This window comes from Rattus norvegicus, chromosome 8, assembly GCF_036323735.1.
Source record: "Rattus norvegicus strain BN/NHsdMcwi chromosome 8, GRCr8, whole genome shotgun sequence".
NCBI lineage: Eukaryota > Metazoa > Chordata > Mammalia > Rodentia > Muridae > Rattus > Rattus norvegicus.
The window spans coordinates 131,941,386-131,954,233 of NC_086026.1; the positions used below are offsets into that span (position 1 = coordinate 131,941,386).

A 12,848-nucleotide genomic window follows, 5' to 3' on the forward strand; every position below is an offset into this window, starting at 1 on the left:
TTTTAATTTCCCTAGGCCATGCAGGATGCATTGGCAGACCTCCCAGAGTGGTATGGAATAAAAGAAATGCAGGCCCATTGGATTGGAGACTGCGTAGGCTGCCACCTGGACTTCACATTAAAGGTGACAAGACACTGGCACAGCATTAATGTGTTTTGATCTCGTTTGTGTTTTGGAACCTTTGAATATATAGCAGCCCTTTACCAGACTGCAGCACTGTCCATCAGAAAGAGAACCGGGAAGACATCTTTCTGAGCATGCTTTCTCTGTCTTCCTCTTGGGATGCCTGGTGCTGAGTGCAGGAGTGCAGGCTGACCAAACACTCCCTGTTCTGTTCTTCTGCCTGGCCTCACCTCTGCACACATTCTTGGTCCTGTGGTCAGAAGCTGGCGTGGCTGTTTGGAAATGAGAGAATGGGTGGCATGGGGGAGTCCCAGCGCTCAAGAAGACTGAAAATAAGATACCATGTTTTATCCCGCCAGGTTGATGGACAAGACACAGGAGAAAAACTGACCGCATATACAGCCACACCTGAGGCCATCTATGGCATCTCCCATGTGGCCATCTCTCCTAGCCATGGGCTTCTACATGGCTGCAGCTCTCTGAAGACAGCCTTGCAGAAGGCACTGGTCCCTGGCAGAGGTGAGCTACAAGATGAAGCACAGGCTCTGGGGTTATCTCCTTCTGCAGGACAGCAGTTCACTAGACCCATACACTTCCCCCGTTTGCCATTTTTCATCATCTGTTCTTTACCTTAGCCATAATTTTTAATTTTTTTTTTTTTTTTTTAGATCCCAAAACCCAAGGGTAAAACCGCTCTGGGAACATTTTAGTTTGATTGTCCTGGGTGTCTCTGAGCCCCTTCTAGAGATTGCCCAGAAGCTCAGGTCTTTAGTTTTGATTTAGTATCACTTTAAAGCTTTCTTCTGATAGGGAGAGAATCTTCTGAATTTTTAATTCCTCTAGCAAATAAAACTACTAAAAAAGGACAGTGAGATGGCACAGTAGATAAAGTGCTTATCTTTGTCAACCCCAGTGACCCACATGGTGGAAAGAGAGAGCAGACCGCAAGAACCCACAGTCCCTTGACTTATACTCATACACATATTGTGAAACACACACATACCCCTAGAAACAAATTAATGTACTAAAAATTCAAAACACAAAGCTACAAAAAGAACGTGTGAAAGGGAGGACCGCACACCTTTGGCTAAACATAAAGTTGCAGCCATCCAGGGAGGGATTTGAGGTATAGAGCCTAGAGGTTAGAGAAGACGTTATTGACAGATGTAGGTCTCTGCATCCTTATGCCTCTTCTTACGCTGCGAACTTTAACCTGCATCTCACATCTGAATTATCGAGGGCTCAGACTGCTGCGGATGACGTAGACTGGAGAGACAGTGTCACGACAGCTTACTTCTGCTCCAGACAGTGATTGTTTCCTGAGTGCACGGAGGGCAACTTAGTCACCTGCCCTTCCTAGGAACCTGCTGGGGCCCAGCCTCCTGGGTCAGACATGAGCTTTTTACAGTCCTGGCTGTAAGTGCTCTGGACATAGGGCAGAAGACTTCCCAGTATAAGGCAGGTCTTGTCATTCTCCTTCACCATTTTTGTTATGTCTTGAAGTAGAGGAAAGATGCGAGTTAAAATTCCATGTGTCCCTTTAAGGCCTCTGTGCCCATATCTCATGAATGCTTGGTCATCAGGGAGTGCCACTATTTGATTTTTCCTGATGGGATTTCTCTGTGTTCCTGGAACTCTCTCTAGACCAGGCTGGCCTGGAACCCAGATCCTCCTGAGTATGGGATTAAGTGGCACTATTTGAAAGGATCAGGAGGTGTGACTTTGTTGGAAGAAGTGTGTCACTTGGGGTGGGCTTTGCTAGACCCAGTATCTTTTCCCTCTGTCTGCAGATAAAGATGTGGCTCTCAGCTATTTCTCCAGCACCCCTCCCGCCTGCCACCATGCTCCCTACTGCCATGCTTCCCGCCATGATGCTAATGAACTAAACCTCTGAAGTAAACAAGTCCCAAATAAGAGTTGCCATGGTCGTGGTGTCTCCTCACAGCCTTAGAACACTGACGTAGACAGTTAGGAAGCAGAGAGAAAAAGGTGACTGCCTTCTTCTTTTCATGACATCCAGGATCCAAGCTCATGCAATGGTGCCCCACATATTCAGGGTGGGTCTTACCCTCTCTGTTAAATCCTTCTGGCCTCACCCTTATAGACATACCCAGAGATTCCAAAATCCTGATAATGAACGTTAATGGTCGCAGGTAGTTTGTTTGTTTGGTTGTTTTTTTAACTTTGTTGAAGAAGGAGGAGGCAGAAGAAGAACAAACAGAAAAGAAAGAATTAATTTAATTTCAACTTTTTGAAGGGAAAACTCAGGTTTTAGACTTTTGAGTTATTTAAGATTCCTTGAAGCTGTGATAGTTGAAAGGTAGATGCTGAAAAACTAAATACTGTAAGGAACCAGCTCACACATTTCCCCTACCTCGTAGTTCATTTGGGGCCACAGAATGAAGTACTTTTAATAATTAATGAACTAGTAAGTTATAAAAGATTGCAGTCCCTGAGACGAAGGACATCATAAATTCAAAGTACCTTCGCTGAAAAGCTGAGGAGTATCTACCTTAGTTACTTTTCTATTGCTGTGCTAAGACACTGTGATCATGACAATTTATAGAAGAGTTTATTTGTTGGGCTTCCAGTTTCAGATGATGAGTTTATGACCACATGGAGGGGAACATGATATTAGAACAGTAGCTGAGAGTTTAAATCCTGATCCACAGGCACGGGGTGGGTGTGGGGGGGGAGGGAGGGAGGGAGGGAGAGAGAGAGAGAGAGAGAGAGAGAGAGAGAGAGAGAGAGAGAGAGAATGAACGAAATATGCTAACTGACCATGGCATGGGCTTTCGAAACCTTAAAGCCCACCCCTAATGACATAAATCCTCCAACAAGGCCACACCTCCTAATCCTTCCCAAACAGTTCTACAACTGGGGACCAAACATTTAAATATATGAGCCGATGGGAATCATCCTTCTTTAAACCACCACAGTATCTAAGTACATGTGACCAGCCACATGTTTGAGACCACTTTGGTGCTAGTGTACCAGACTGGCTTGGTCATTTCATTTTGTAACATCCCATTTGGAAGAGCTCCTGAGCTCTTTTCCCCATCTTCTCTCAATAATCCTGAAGCTGTTCCAAATGGAATATTATGCTTGGCTTTGAGCCTTTACAGTCCTAATCTTCAGAATAGAAACATGGCTTCATTCGGTCTAAATCAGTTCATTCGGTCTGTAGATCAGTTAAGTTAATACATCAAGACTCTGATTTTGTTTTGTCACATTGTATGGTCACATACAGACCAGTATGGTATGTTGAGCGCAGTGCAGTTTTCTCATGCCTGCTCTGAACCCCTGCTTGCTGTGGGCCCATAGCCTCTTTCTCCTGCAGCCCATAGCCTCAGCTGTTGTCATTGCTTACCATTGCTAGCTGGCTTACTCTTCCCCTCATTGTCAGGATTCTAGGGCAATAAGTGTCAAAGTAGTGGCCATAAGGATCATGGTAGCACAGGGGACTTAGTCTGCCACTCTCAATTCAAATTTTACCATTTGAATTCCAGCTTTTACTGAGTTGGTTTCTGAACGCTGGCTCCTGATTTGCCACAGACAACTGAGAATCTGGTCCCATGGCCAGGAATGTATCTCAGTTGCTTAGCCTGTGCACAGGTTCAATCCCTGGCAACATAAAATAACCAAATAAAGGAATCTACTTTCAGATGCATCCTTATCACTATGGAAAGATGCAGTAATTGTATATCTAGTTTTCTTAACTGAGCAGGTGGCTGGTCCTTGAGTTCGATGATTTTAGGTAGTCCTTTTGGAAAGAGGAGATACCTTGAGGAGTTGTAAGAAGGTGACCCAAGTGAACAGGGTAAAGCTTGAATGGCATTGTACTCACAGGGATCAGCTTATCTCACTAGTTGTAGTAGAAAATGATAAAGACCACAGAGCAATGAGAGTCAGTGAAGAAGAGGGACCATCTCAGAGAAGCATCTGGAAGGTGGGTCAGAGGATACCTCCCTGACCTCTGGCCTGGCTGATGGGGCTGCTGAGATACTGACTAAATGTATAAGATTTTTGCTTAGCAAACATGGTGCAGGTTTCTTTATAAGAAAAAGTACAGTGCTTGCTCTGAGTTCTGGGAATTGACTTCCATGATTACTGATGTCACTCCCTTTTCTCCACTGACACCTCTGGCTCATGTAATTTTAATTTTTTTAAACCTTATTTTTAATGATGGTTCTTAAATGCTTTAACCTCCCTTGTAGCCCATCACCCACAGAGGAACTGGAAAAGAAAGGATATGAGGGAAGCAGACCTGTTTAGAAAGTCTCTTTGGAGTGACTCCCATCTGTGTTATCTGGAAATCTCCAGTTTAGTTCACAGGTTAGCAGCACATTTGAAAACATTTTACGGATACACCAGCAGTCCAGTTTTTAGAGTCAGGACAGTAAACGCGAATCAGCAGTGGTGGCACGACCTAGCAGAGACAGCCAGGCCTCAGCCTTGGCTCAGGTCAGCCACAGGGACCCAGAGGGAGGCCAGGAAAAATTCTCAGCTGTGCCTCTCAGCCAAGCGAAGAAGATGGGAGACCAACAAGCACTGCACAGCTAGCTCTATAAGCAAGCCTCAGGGACATCCTCTGTCACTGTGTGTTGAGTCCTGTTTATACCCTCCAAACATCACGTGTCCTCCCTGGGTCTTGCCTTGGCACATGTGTCTGTCTTAGCTGACATCATTCTACTAATCAGCCTGAGTTCACAGAAGTGACAAGAAACAGTAGCGTACCACCAGAAGTTTTCTGGTGCATTTTTCTTTATAGAATCCTGACATATACAGCTTAAATACACGGTATAAGGAGGACCAATACATACAAATTGTTAACAAAGAATCCTTCATCACATGTCCTTTCACATGCTTGCTCTAGCAGAACATCCTCTCTCCTGTGTCTGCTTCAGCTAAATGTTCCTTCACATGTTTGCCCCAGCAAAATACCATCCACTGGCTTTCCAAAGAACCTTTCTTTAAATTTCCACTTCAGACTTCAGTGTTATTTTATTAGCTATGGCTAGAAAGGGCTGGAACCACATAGCATCAGGAAAGGGATGTCTTACAAGTTCCAGGGTTGTCTGTCTCTTAATTATTTTAAACCTATATATAACATAGTGTATACTAGATCTTACCTATTAGGGTAAACAATTGCCTTACATCTCTTCCTCCTCTACTCCTCTTTTTTTTTCTCCAAATTTCACTTATTTTATCTTATGTGTGTGTTGAGTGTTTTGCCTGAATGTATATCTATGTACCACATGTATGCAGTACCTGTGTAGGCCAGAAGGTGGTGCTGGATTCTCTGGAATTGGAGTTACAGATGGTTGTTAGCTGTGTCATGTGGGTTCTGAGACCTAAACCCTTCCCCTGGAAGAGCAGCAAGCGTTCTTAACTGCTAAGCCATCTCTCCAGCTCTTCCCTCCTCTTTTGGAGACAAGCTCTTGCTGTGTAGCCCCCAGACTGGCCTCAGACTTGCCATCCTTCTTCAGTCTCCCAGTGATGATATTACAGGTGCGTAGCATACCATGTGAGAGGCTGTAATGGAGATGCTAGTGTAGGACTAGAGTGCAGCTCAGTGGTAGAGTACTAGGTAGGTAGTGCCCAGCATCCACAAAGCATTAGGTTTGACTCCTAGCACCAGGAGAAAACAGTAGGCATGTATGTGTGTCTGTGACCATTTCTGTGTATGTTTGTGTGTGTGTATCTGTGACTGTGTCTGCGTATGAGTGTCTGTGTCTGTCTGTGTATATGTCTGTGACTGTGTCTGTGACTGTGTCTGTGTATGAGTGTCTGTGTCTGTCTGTGTGTGTGTCTGTGACTGTGTTTGTGACTGTGTCTGTGTATGAGTGTCTGTGTCTGTCTGTGTGTGTGTCTGTGACTGTGTGTATGAGTGTCTGTGTGTGTCTGTAACTGTGTCTGTGTATGAGTGTCTGTGTCTGTCTGTGTGTGTGTCTGTGACTGTCTGTGTGTGCGTCTGTGACTGTGTCTGTGTATGAGTGTCTGTGTCTGTGTGTGTCTGTAATGTGTCTGTGTATGAGTGTCTGTGTCTGTCTGTGTGTATGTCTGTGACTGTGTCTGTGTATGAGTGTCTCTATGTGTATCTTTGTCTGAGTATCTATATGTTTAAAGAAGACAGCTATTGTGAACACATGTCCCTATGGCTTTTGCTTTTATAAATTTTTCCTGAGGAGACATGTCCAAGAATAAATTGTTTTCAAAGGTATGACCATTTTTTCAGCTTCGTCCATGTTGCTTTTAATGGCTTCCAAAAGGGCTTTATCCTCAGTGGTAGGTGAGTCTTACTGCAACCTCACCAGCAGGAGTGACCCTTCTTAAAGTTTTCTCTAATTTATCAAGTGTAAAATGATAAGACATTAAGACTAATTTTTCCCTCTTTCTAATAAAAGTGTAGTATCTATGCCATGTATGTAGGGGTGCTCTCAGAGGCAATAAGAGGGTGTTAGATCCCCTAGAGCTCCAGTTACAGGCAGTTGTGAGCGCATTATGGATGCCGGAACTGAGCTCAGGTCCTGTAGAAGAACAGCAAGTGTTAACTACTAAGCCATTTCTCTCTAAAAATAATTTAAAGAGAAAGAAAGAAAAATTAAGTGATGAGACTCACTGTAGCTTAATGGTAGAGTACTTACCTAATACATATGAGGCCTGGGTTCCAGCTGTGCACGCACACACACACACACACACACACACACACACACACACACACAGCTGTGCACGCACACACACACACACACACACACACACAACAGACACACACACGCACACAGACACACATGCACACACAGACACATACACACACAGACACACACGCATGCGCGCACACACACGTACACATACATACGCACACACATACAGAGAGAGAGAAAGAGAGAGAGAGAGAGAGAGAGAGAGAGAGAGAGAGAGAGAGATTAGCATCTATATTTTTTGAAAGTTAAAGAGTACTAGCAGTGTACCTACAGCTAACCATGGCCTCTTTATGCAGCCGCTTGTAATTTTCCAGGTGTGTGTTTCTCGGTGGCAGACAGTCCAGATAACAGGTGTTTCTTTCTTGCCTTCATAAAGCTGAGTGGGTTTGACAAGTTTATTGTGTGAGATGGTGAGGTGGTCGGAGCCAGTTTTCTCTCTGCGTCCCTGATCTGTATCCCTAGAGCTTTCTAAGCTGCCCTACATGTTGCCTATGTCCATTAAAAAAGAACAGTTCTTAGGGAGAAGGGCTTACCTTTTTTTTTTTTTTTTCTATTTTTAGATAGGGCCTGACTTAGAAGTTGTTTCTGCACATAGCCCATGGCTAGACCTAGCTGCAAAGGGGGCTGGACAATGCTGTTGTTTATTGTGTAGCCAACTAAATATTCTGTTGCGGAGTCATTGGAAGAGGTAGATGTAGTGGTCAGCTGGTAGCTGATACCCAGAGACATTTCTCTGACAGGCCTCTGTCTGCATTCTGTGTCTATATTGCTGTCTCTTTATTCTCCACATTAGCTTTTGCTCTTATTCTGCCCCCTCACTTCCCCTTTTCCTAATGCCACATCATAATATTTCTTCTTTGAGTAAAGACAGTATGGAGTTAGGAATATGGATCCCAGCAACAGGCTCCAGCAAAAGGGGTTTAGCAACTGGATCAGGAGTGCTGGCTGTACCTCAACTTCCAAAGTCCACACTGAATGCCACTCGGCCCGGCCTTCTTCCTGGCCTTCTTGCCTTTATCTCTTTGAAGTGAAAATCCTAATTGTTGGGCTGATTTTTATTTGAGGATTTGTAGAATCTGTTTAGATAACTATATGAAAGTTTGAAATAAGAAATGCAAATTGCAAAGGGCAGCCATTGTGGCTCTGATTAGTGGTGATGTAATAAACACAGGTAAACCAGAGCATTTGTCAGTAACTTCTTGTGCCTCTTTCTTTCCTCTGGACTTTGTATGTTTATGCTTCTGTCCATATATTCTCTAAGGATGTCTACATGTATAGCTCTTTCCCTGCTACTCTTTTTGTTGTAAACTTTATTCATGATAATTCAATGACTGGGTAAATTGCAAGTCATTTGCTATAAAAATGATGATGATGATGGTGGTGGTGGTGGTGGTGGTGATATAAATCAGTTTTCCCTTCCAGCCCCTGTGCCCAGAATGACAACTCTTTTGACACTAATTATTTATTAATAAATGCCTTGGCCATAAGCTTCAGCTTGTTCTCTGACTTACTCTTAACTTATTATCCCTTTTTTTCTAACCTAGGTTCAGCTACCTGACTGTTTTCCCCTCCTGGTTTTCTAAGGTTTGTCTCCTCAGAGTTCCTGAGGCAAATCTCCCTTTTATTCTGTCCTGAGTTCAGCTACCTGCTGGCTTATCGCTGTCTCCTCAGAATTCCAGCTCGAATCTCCCATGCCTCTCACTATTTCCTGAATTCTCTCTTTCCCGGCTGGATATCCCACCCTCTATTTCCTGCCTAAGCTCATTGGCCATAAGCTTTTTTATTGACAGGTGATGCTTATAAAAGATTCTCTCTACAATTTGCCTCATAAATATTCATAGCAGGCTCGTGTATACTACGATTGCATTGCTCTATTTATTTACCTGGTTTATTTTTAAAACAGGCTCTTGCCGTATATCCCAGGTTAGTCTAGAACTCACTGTATAGCTCAGGTTACCCTCAAATTCACAATCCTACCCCAGCCTCCAAAGTGCTGGGATTATGGGCTTGCACCACCAGGCCCAGCCTTACTTTCTCATTCTTATGTAACTTTTTACTTTTTCTAAAATTCAGTCTCTTTCTGTGTGTGTCTCTCTCTCTTTCATTTGCTTTATGTTCTTTAAATTTCTAGCAGAATCTTCTCACATTCTCTATAAAAGTCTTGATGCAGTTTTCTCCAAATTCCAGCCTTCTGAACAATCTTACCAGTTCCCTCTTTTGCCTAGAGAGTCTCCCGATGCTGTTTGGTTTGGTTCAGGTCTGCACGGATGTGACCCGCCAGGCCTCGGCTCCATGTCTAACGTCCTCCTGACTTCTGTCTTGAGTGTTCTTGTGACTTTTCTCTGCTGGGCCTGTTTGCTGTGGCCTACACCTGTCTCTTTTTCCATTAGACTTCCATCTTTCAAGAACACACATACTCCAGTATTTCCTAAGTGTATGTGGGAAGGAACTGTTCTGTCTTTGGATGTCTGGAAATCTCTCTTCTCTCTGCTCCACTGTTTTCTGCTTGCTGGCCACATCGTCACCCACTTGCTTTAGAAGTTCACGCCTCCTCTTTTCACTATGGGAAGGTTTTGCATGTTTTATTTTCACTGCTGGAGATATTTTTGAAGAGTAAAAGGTGGTAATGAGATGCTTTCCTATCTGGAACTCAGAACTCCCTTCCCACTTCTTTGCTTGTATCTGCAGGTAGACAAAGCTTCTGTCCTGTGCTTGTTTAATCTTCTAATTTCCACTGGTGTAAATTACCTGCTAATACCCTTCAAAGGACCAGCTATTTAGCAATTAGCACACGGCATGGAGGATGGTATGATTTTCTTGCTTGTCTGCTCTTGCTTGTCTGGCTGATGAATCTGCTCTTGTTTTCAGATTGCCTCACACCAGTGATGGCCGTGAACATGCTCACCCTGCAGGAGGTCCCCGTCGTTATCATGGCTAAGCCTGACTTGGAAGGCTCTCTAGATTCAAAAATAGGTATGTGGTCATTTAAGTGTCATACATGCTAGTAAATTATGGAAGGTTAAGGGCAAAGGGCTCACAGCTCTTGCTATTACTTGGAGGAGTTTACTGTTGATTCTGTGATGGGTTTTGATTCTTAGTGAAAATTTGTGCTCCTTTTTTTGCCTTCTCTTTGGAGCCGAGGATCATATTTAGTGCTTCACTCATTGTTGGCAAACATTCTACCATGAGCTGCACCCAGCCCTCACCTTCCATGTATCATTTAGTTAAGAACTAACATATTCAAGAGCACAGTGCTACACACTTAAAATTTCTAGCATTCAGAAGCTTGTGGTAGGAAGATCACAAGTTTACCTTTTTTAAATATATTTTTTTGTGTATCAGTGTTTTGCCTGAGTACTATGTAGTTGCCTTGTGCCTGTAGAGGTCAAAAGGAATCAGATCTTCTGGAACTGGAGCTGCAAATAGTTTTAAGCTGTCATGTGGGTTTTTGGAAACTAAACCCAATTCTTCTATAAGAAGAACAATTCTTATAGCTATTGAGCTGTCTCTCAAATCCCAAATCACAAGTTTAAAGCCTGTTAAAACATGGAAAAGTCACATCTTTAATAAACAAAAGCAAGCATACAAACACCAACAAAAACCAAAATTGTGTATTTGAAAGCATGTGAGGGGTTTGGGGTAGGCATAGGAGATGACAAGACCACTCAGTGTGTAAGAGTGCTGACCACTCAAGCCTCCCAATCTGGGTGGTGTTCCTGGAACCTAATTCTGAAAGTGATCTTCCAAACCTCCACATGTGCCTACACACATACACACATAAATAAATAAATTTATTTTGCTTTTTTTTTTTTTGAGGAAAGCATATTAAGTACTTTATGTCATCCTGGTTACTATTGAGAATTTAAAAAGCTTAGGCTCATCAATCATGAGTTAGTTCTAAATACTTAGACACATGATATGGGATAATACAACATAGACTAAAAATCTAAAATCAAAAGCCAAGCCAGGCATCTCGTCCCAGCACTGAGGAGGGAGCTCTTGAGTTTGAAGTCAGCCTAGGCTGTATAGTAAGATCTTGTCTTAACTAAACCAAACCAAAACAAAATAAAATTCACCAAACTACAAGCAAGGGCAAAGATGGGAGTTCCAAGCACACAGGATCCTTGTGGGCTTTTAGAATTGTGGAGGAGGCCAATCTGAGTTCCTTACGAAAGGGCCATGAAGCCGTATCTGGAGGCATCTGAGAGACATTTTGTCATTGGCAATCCTATTACGAGTAATTCTCATCTCTTGTCCTGGGGAAAAAGGAGAACAAAGATTAAGCACCTAATGGCAGCCCTGTCCAAAATGTGCCTTCAGGACACACATATGCACCCCTCTCACCTGCTTTCCTGTGGGAGAGCCCAGTCTCAGTGCAGAGCAGCAGCCCACACAGCAACGCCCTTTCTGTGCTGCTGCGGCAACAGTTCCTATTAAAATGACCTCAGGTCAGTTCTGATGAAGTGTTCTGACGAGATGTCAAAGCAGGAAGCTGGCACTGAGCATTCAGGTCACGTCGGACCATTACAACCATGCATTTTATAATTAGTAAGATGTTTTAAACAGCCAGTCAGAGGAAACAGTGAAGAAAACCTTGATATGGCTTTTGGGGGCAGACAAGGGGTGTTTGACATTTTGGGCTAAATCACTGACACAATATTAAGGTTCTGAAGGATTTAGCTGTTTTTAAGCAAGCATGGGAATTTTTTTTCTGTTGTCTTGTTTTCCCTCGGTTGTGTAACTAGTATTTTCTGAGTACTGTTTCTTGTAAGGATAGAAGCAGAAACAAGTAAGAAATAAAGCAGAATTTTCACTATCCCACCTGCACAGTTAGAGTATGTCACATTTTCTTGTCCTAATGTGACTAGGTCAATGTGGTGGCCACCGAAAGGGACTGGTATTGGCTCAGGACACCCCAAGACCATATTCTCAGCACAGAAGAGATGTATTTGCCCCAGAGTGTCAAAGGGCAGGGAATAAGAGAGAAAGAGCAGAGGCAGAGGAGCAGAGGAAAGGAACAAGGGGGAGGGGGTTGTTTGTCCCAGAGGGGGACAAAGGACTGCCTCTGGATAGAGAGCAGACAGACAGATATGGCCTGTAGGAAAATGGTTTATAAAGGTAAAAGGGGAAACATGTCTGTCACCCATGTTAGGATGAGGTGTTAATTTTAATTGGACATGTTAATTAGGTGATCCGAAGGGGGCTTTTGATTGCTGGACTGTAGTAAGTTGATAGCTGGACCATGATAATCAGCCTCAGAAGGAGGAGGTGGCCAAATAAGGGAACAGTCCTTGATGGCCAGCTTTAGGAGTGTAATCTAGTGGTTTTTCATCAAGGCAGAGGGAATGACTAGAACCACATTTGCTTTCTTGAGCTGGCTGGAATCCCTTCTTCAGTCAGTGTCTGCTTTGGAGTGTCACTGAGTCACCCTAAGCCAGACATCAGAATCTAGCAAATGCCCCTTGACTCCTTGCTGACTGTAAACGTGTGTTGGTGTAAACGTGTGGTGTTTGCTAAGGCTCAGTGTCCGCACCTCCAGTCCACTGACATTCATTTGCTTTACTTTGTCACAACACAGTTGGAAACACTATTACCAGACTTTCTGGACCCACAAGCATTTGAATAATAACACAGAAACTTATTAAATTTTATTATAGCTTAGGCCTTAGCTTACGTTACCTCCCAGCTATCTCATCTGACTTAATTAACTCAAGTCTTCTAGCAAGAGTCTCGCCACGCCCTCACTCTCGCTACCTCTCTCTCACTCCCAGTATGTCTAATCTCCTCCATGTCCTGCTGGCAAATCTTCCTGTTCCCCTGCTGCCTCTTCCAGAGACGCTCTCTTATAACAATACCAACATCTGGCCAGTACTTAGCTCTCTGCTGGTACAGAACTAACAATTGAATAATACCAACACAACCTTCACACGGTGCACCCCAACATAGTGCACCTCAACATATTTTATACTGCTACAGAACTTTCAGTCCTCTGCACCTCAAGCCACGCCACTGGAACTGCTT

At 43.5% G+C, this 12,848-nt stretch overlaps 1 protein-coding gene across 3 annotated transcripts in view; it reads left to right on the top strand.

Moving 5' to 3' along the window:
• Lars2 (leucyl-tRNA synthetase 2, mitochondrial) overlaps window positions 1-12,848 on the top strand; it is a 96,139-nt gene that overhangs the window by 53,658 nt on the left and 29,633 nt on the right. For all 3 annotated transcript variants that reach the window (XM_063265860.1, XM_008766727.4, NM_001413842.1), the window contains 3 exons: window positions 16-123; window positions 483-642; window positions 9,696-9,800. In XM_063265860.1, the coding sequence (XP_063121930.1) occupies window positions 16-123; window positions 483-642; window positions 9,696-9,800 (373 nt within the window). The remainder of the gene's footprint in view (window positions 1-15; window positions 124-482; window positions 643-9,695; window positions 9,801-12,848) is intronic.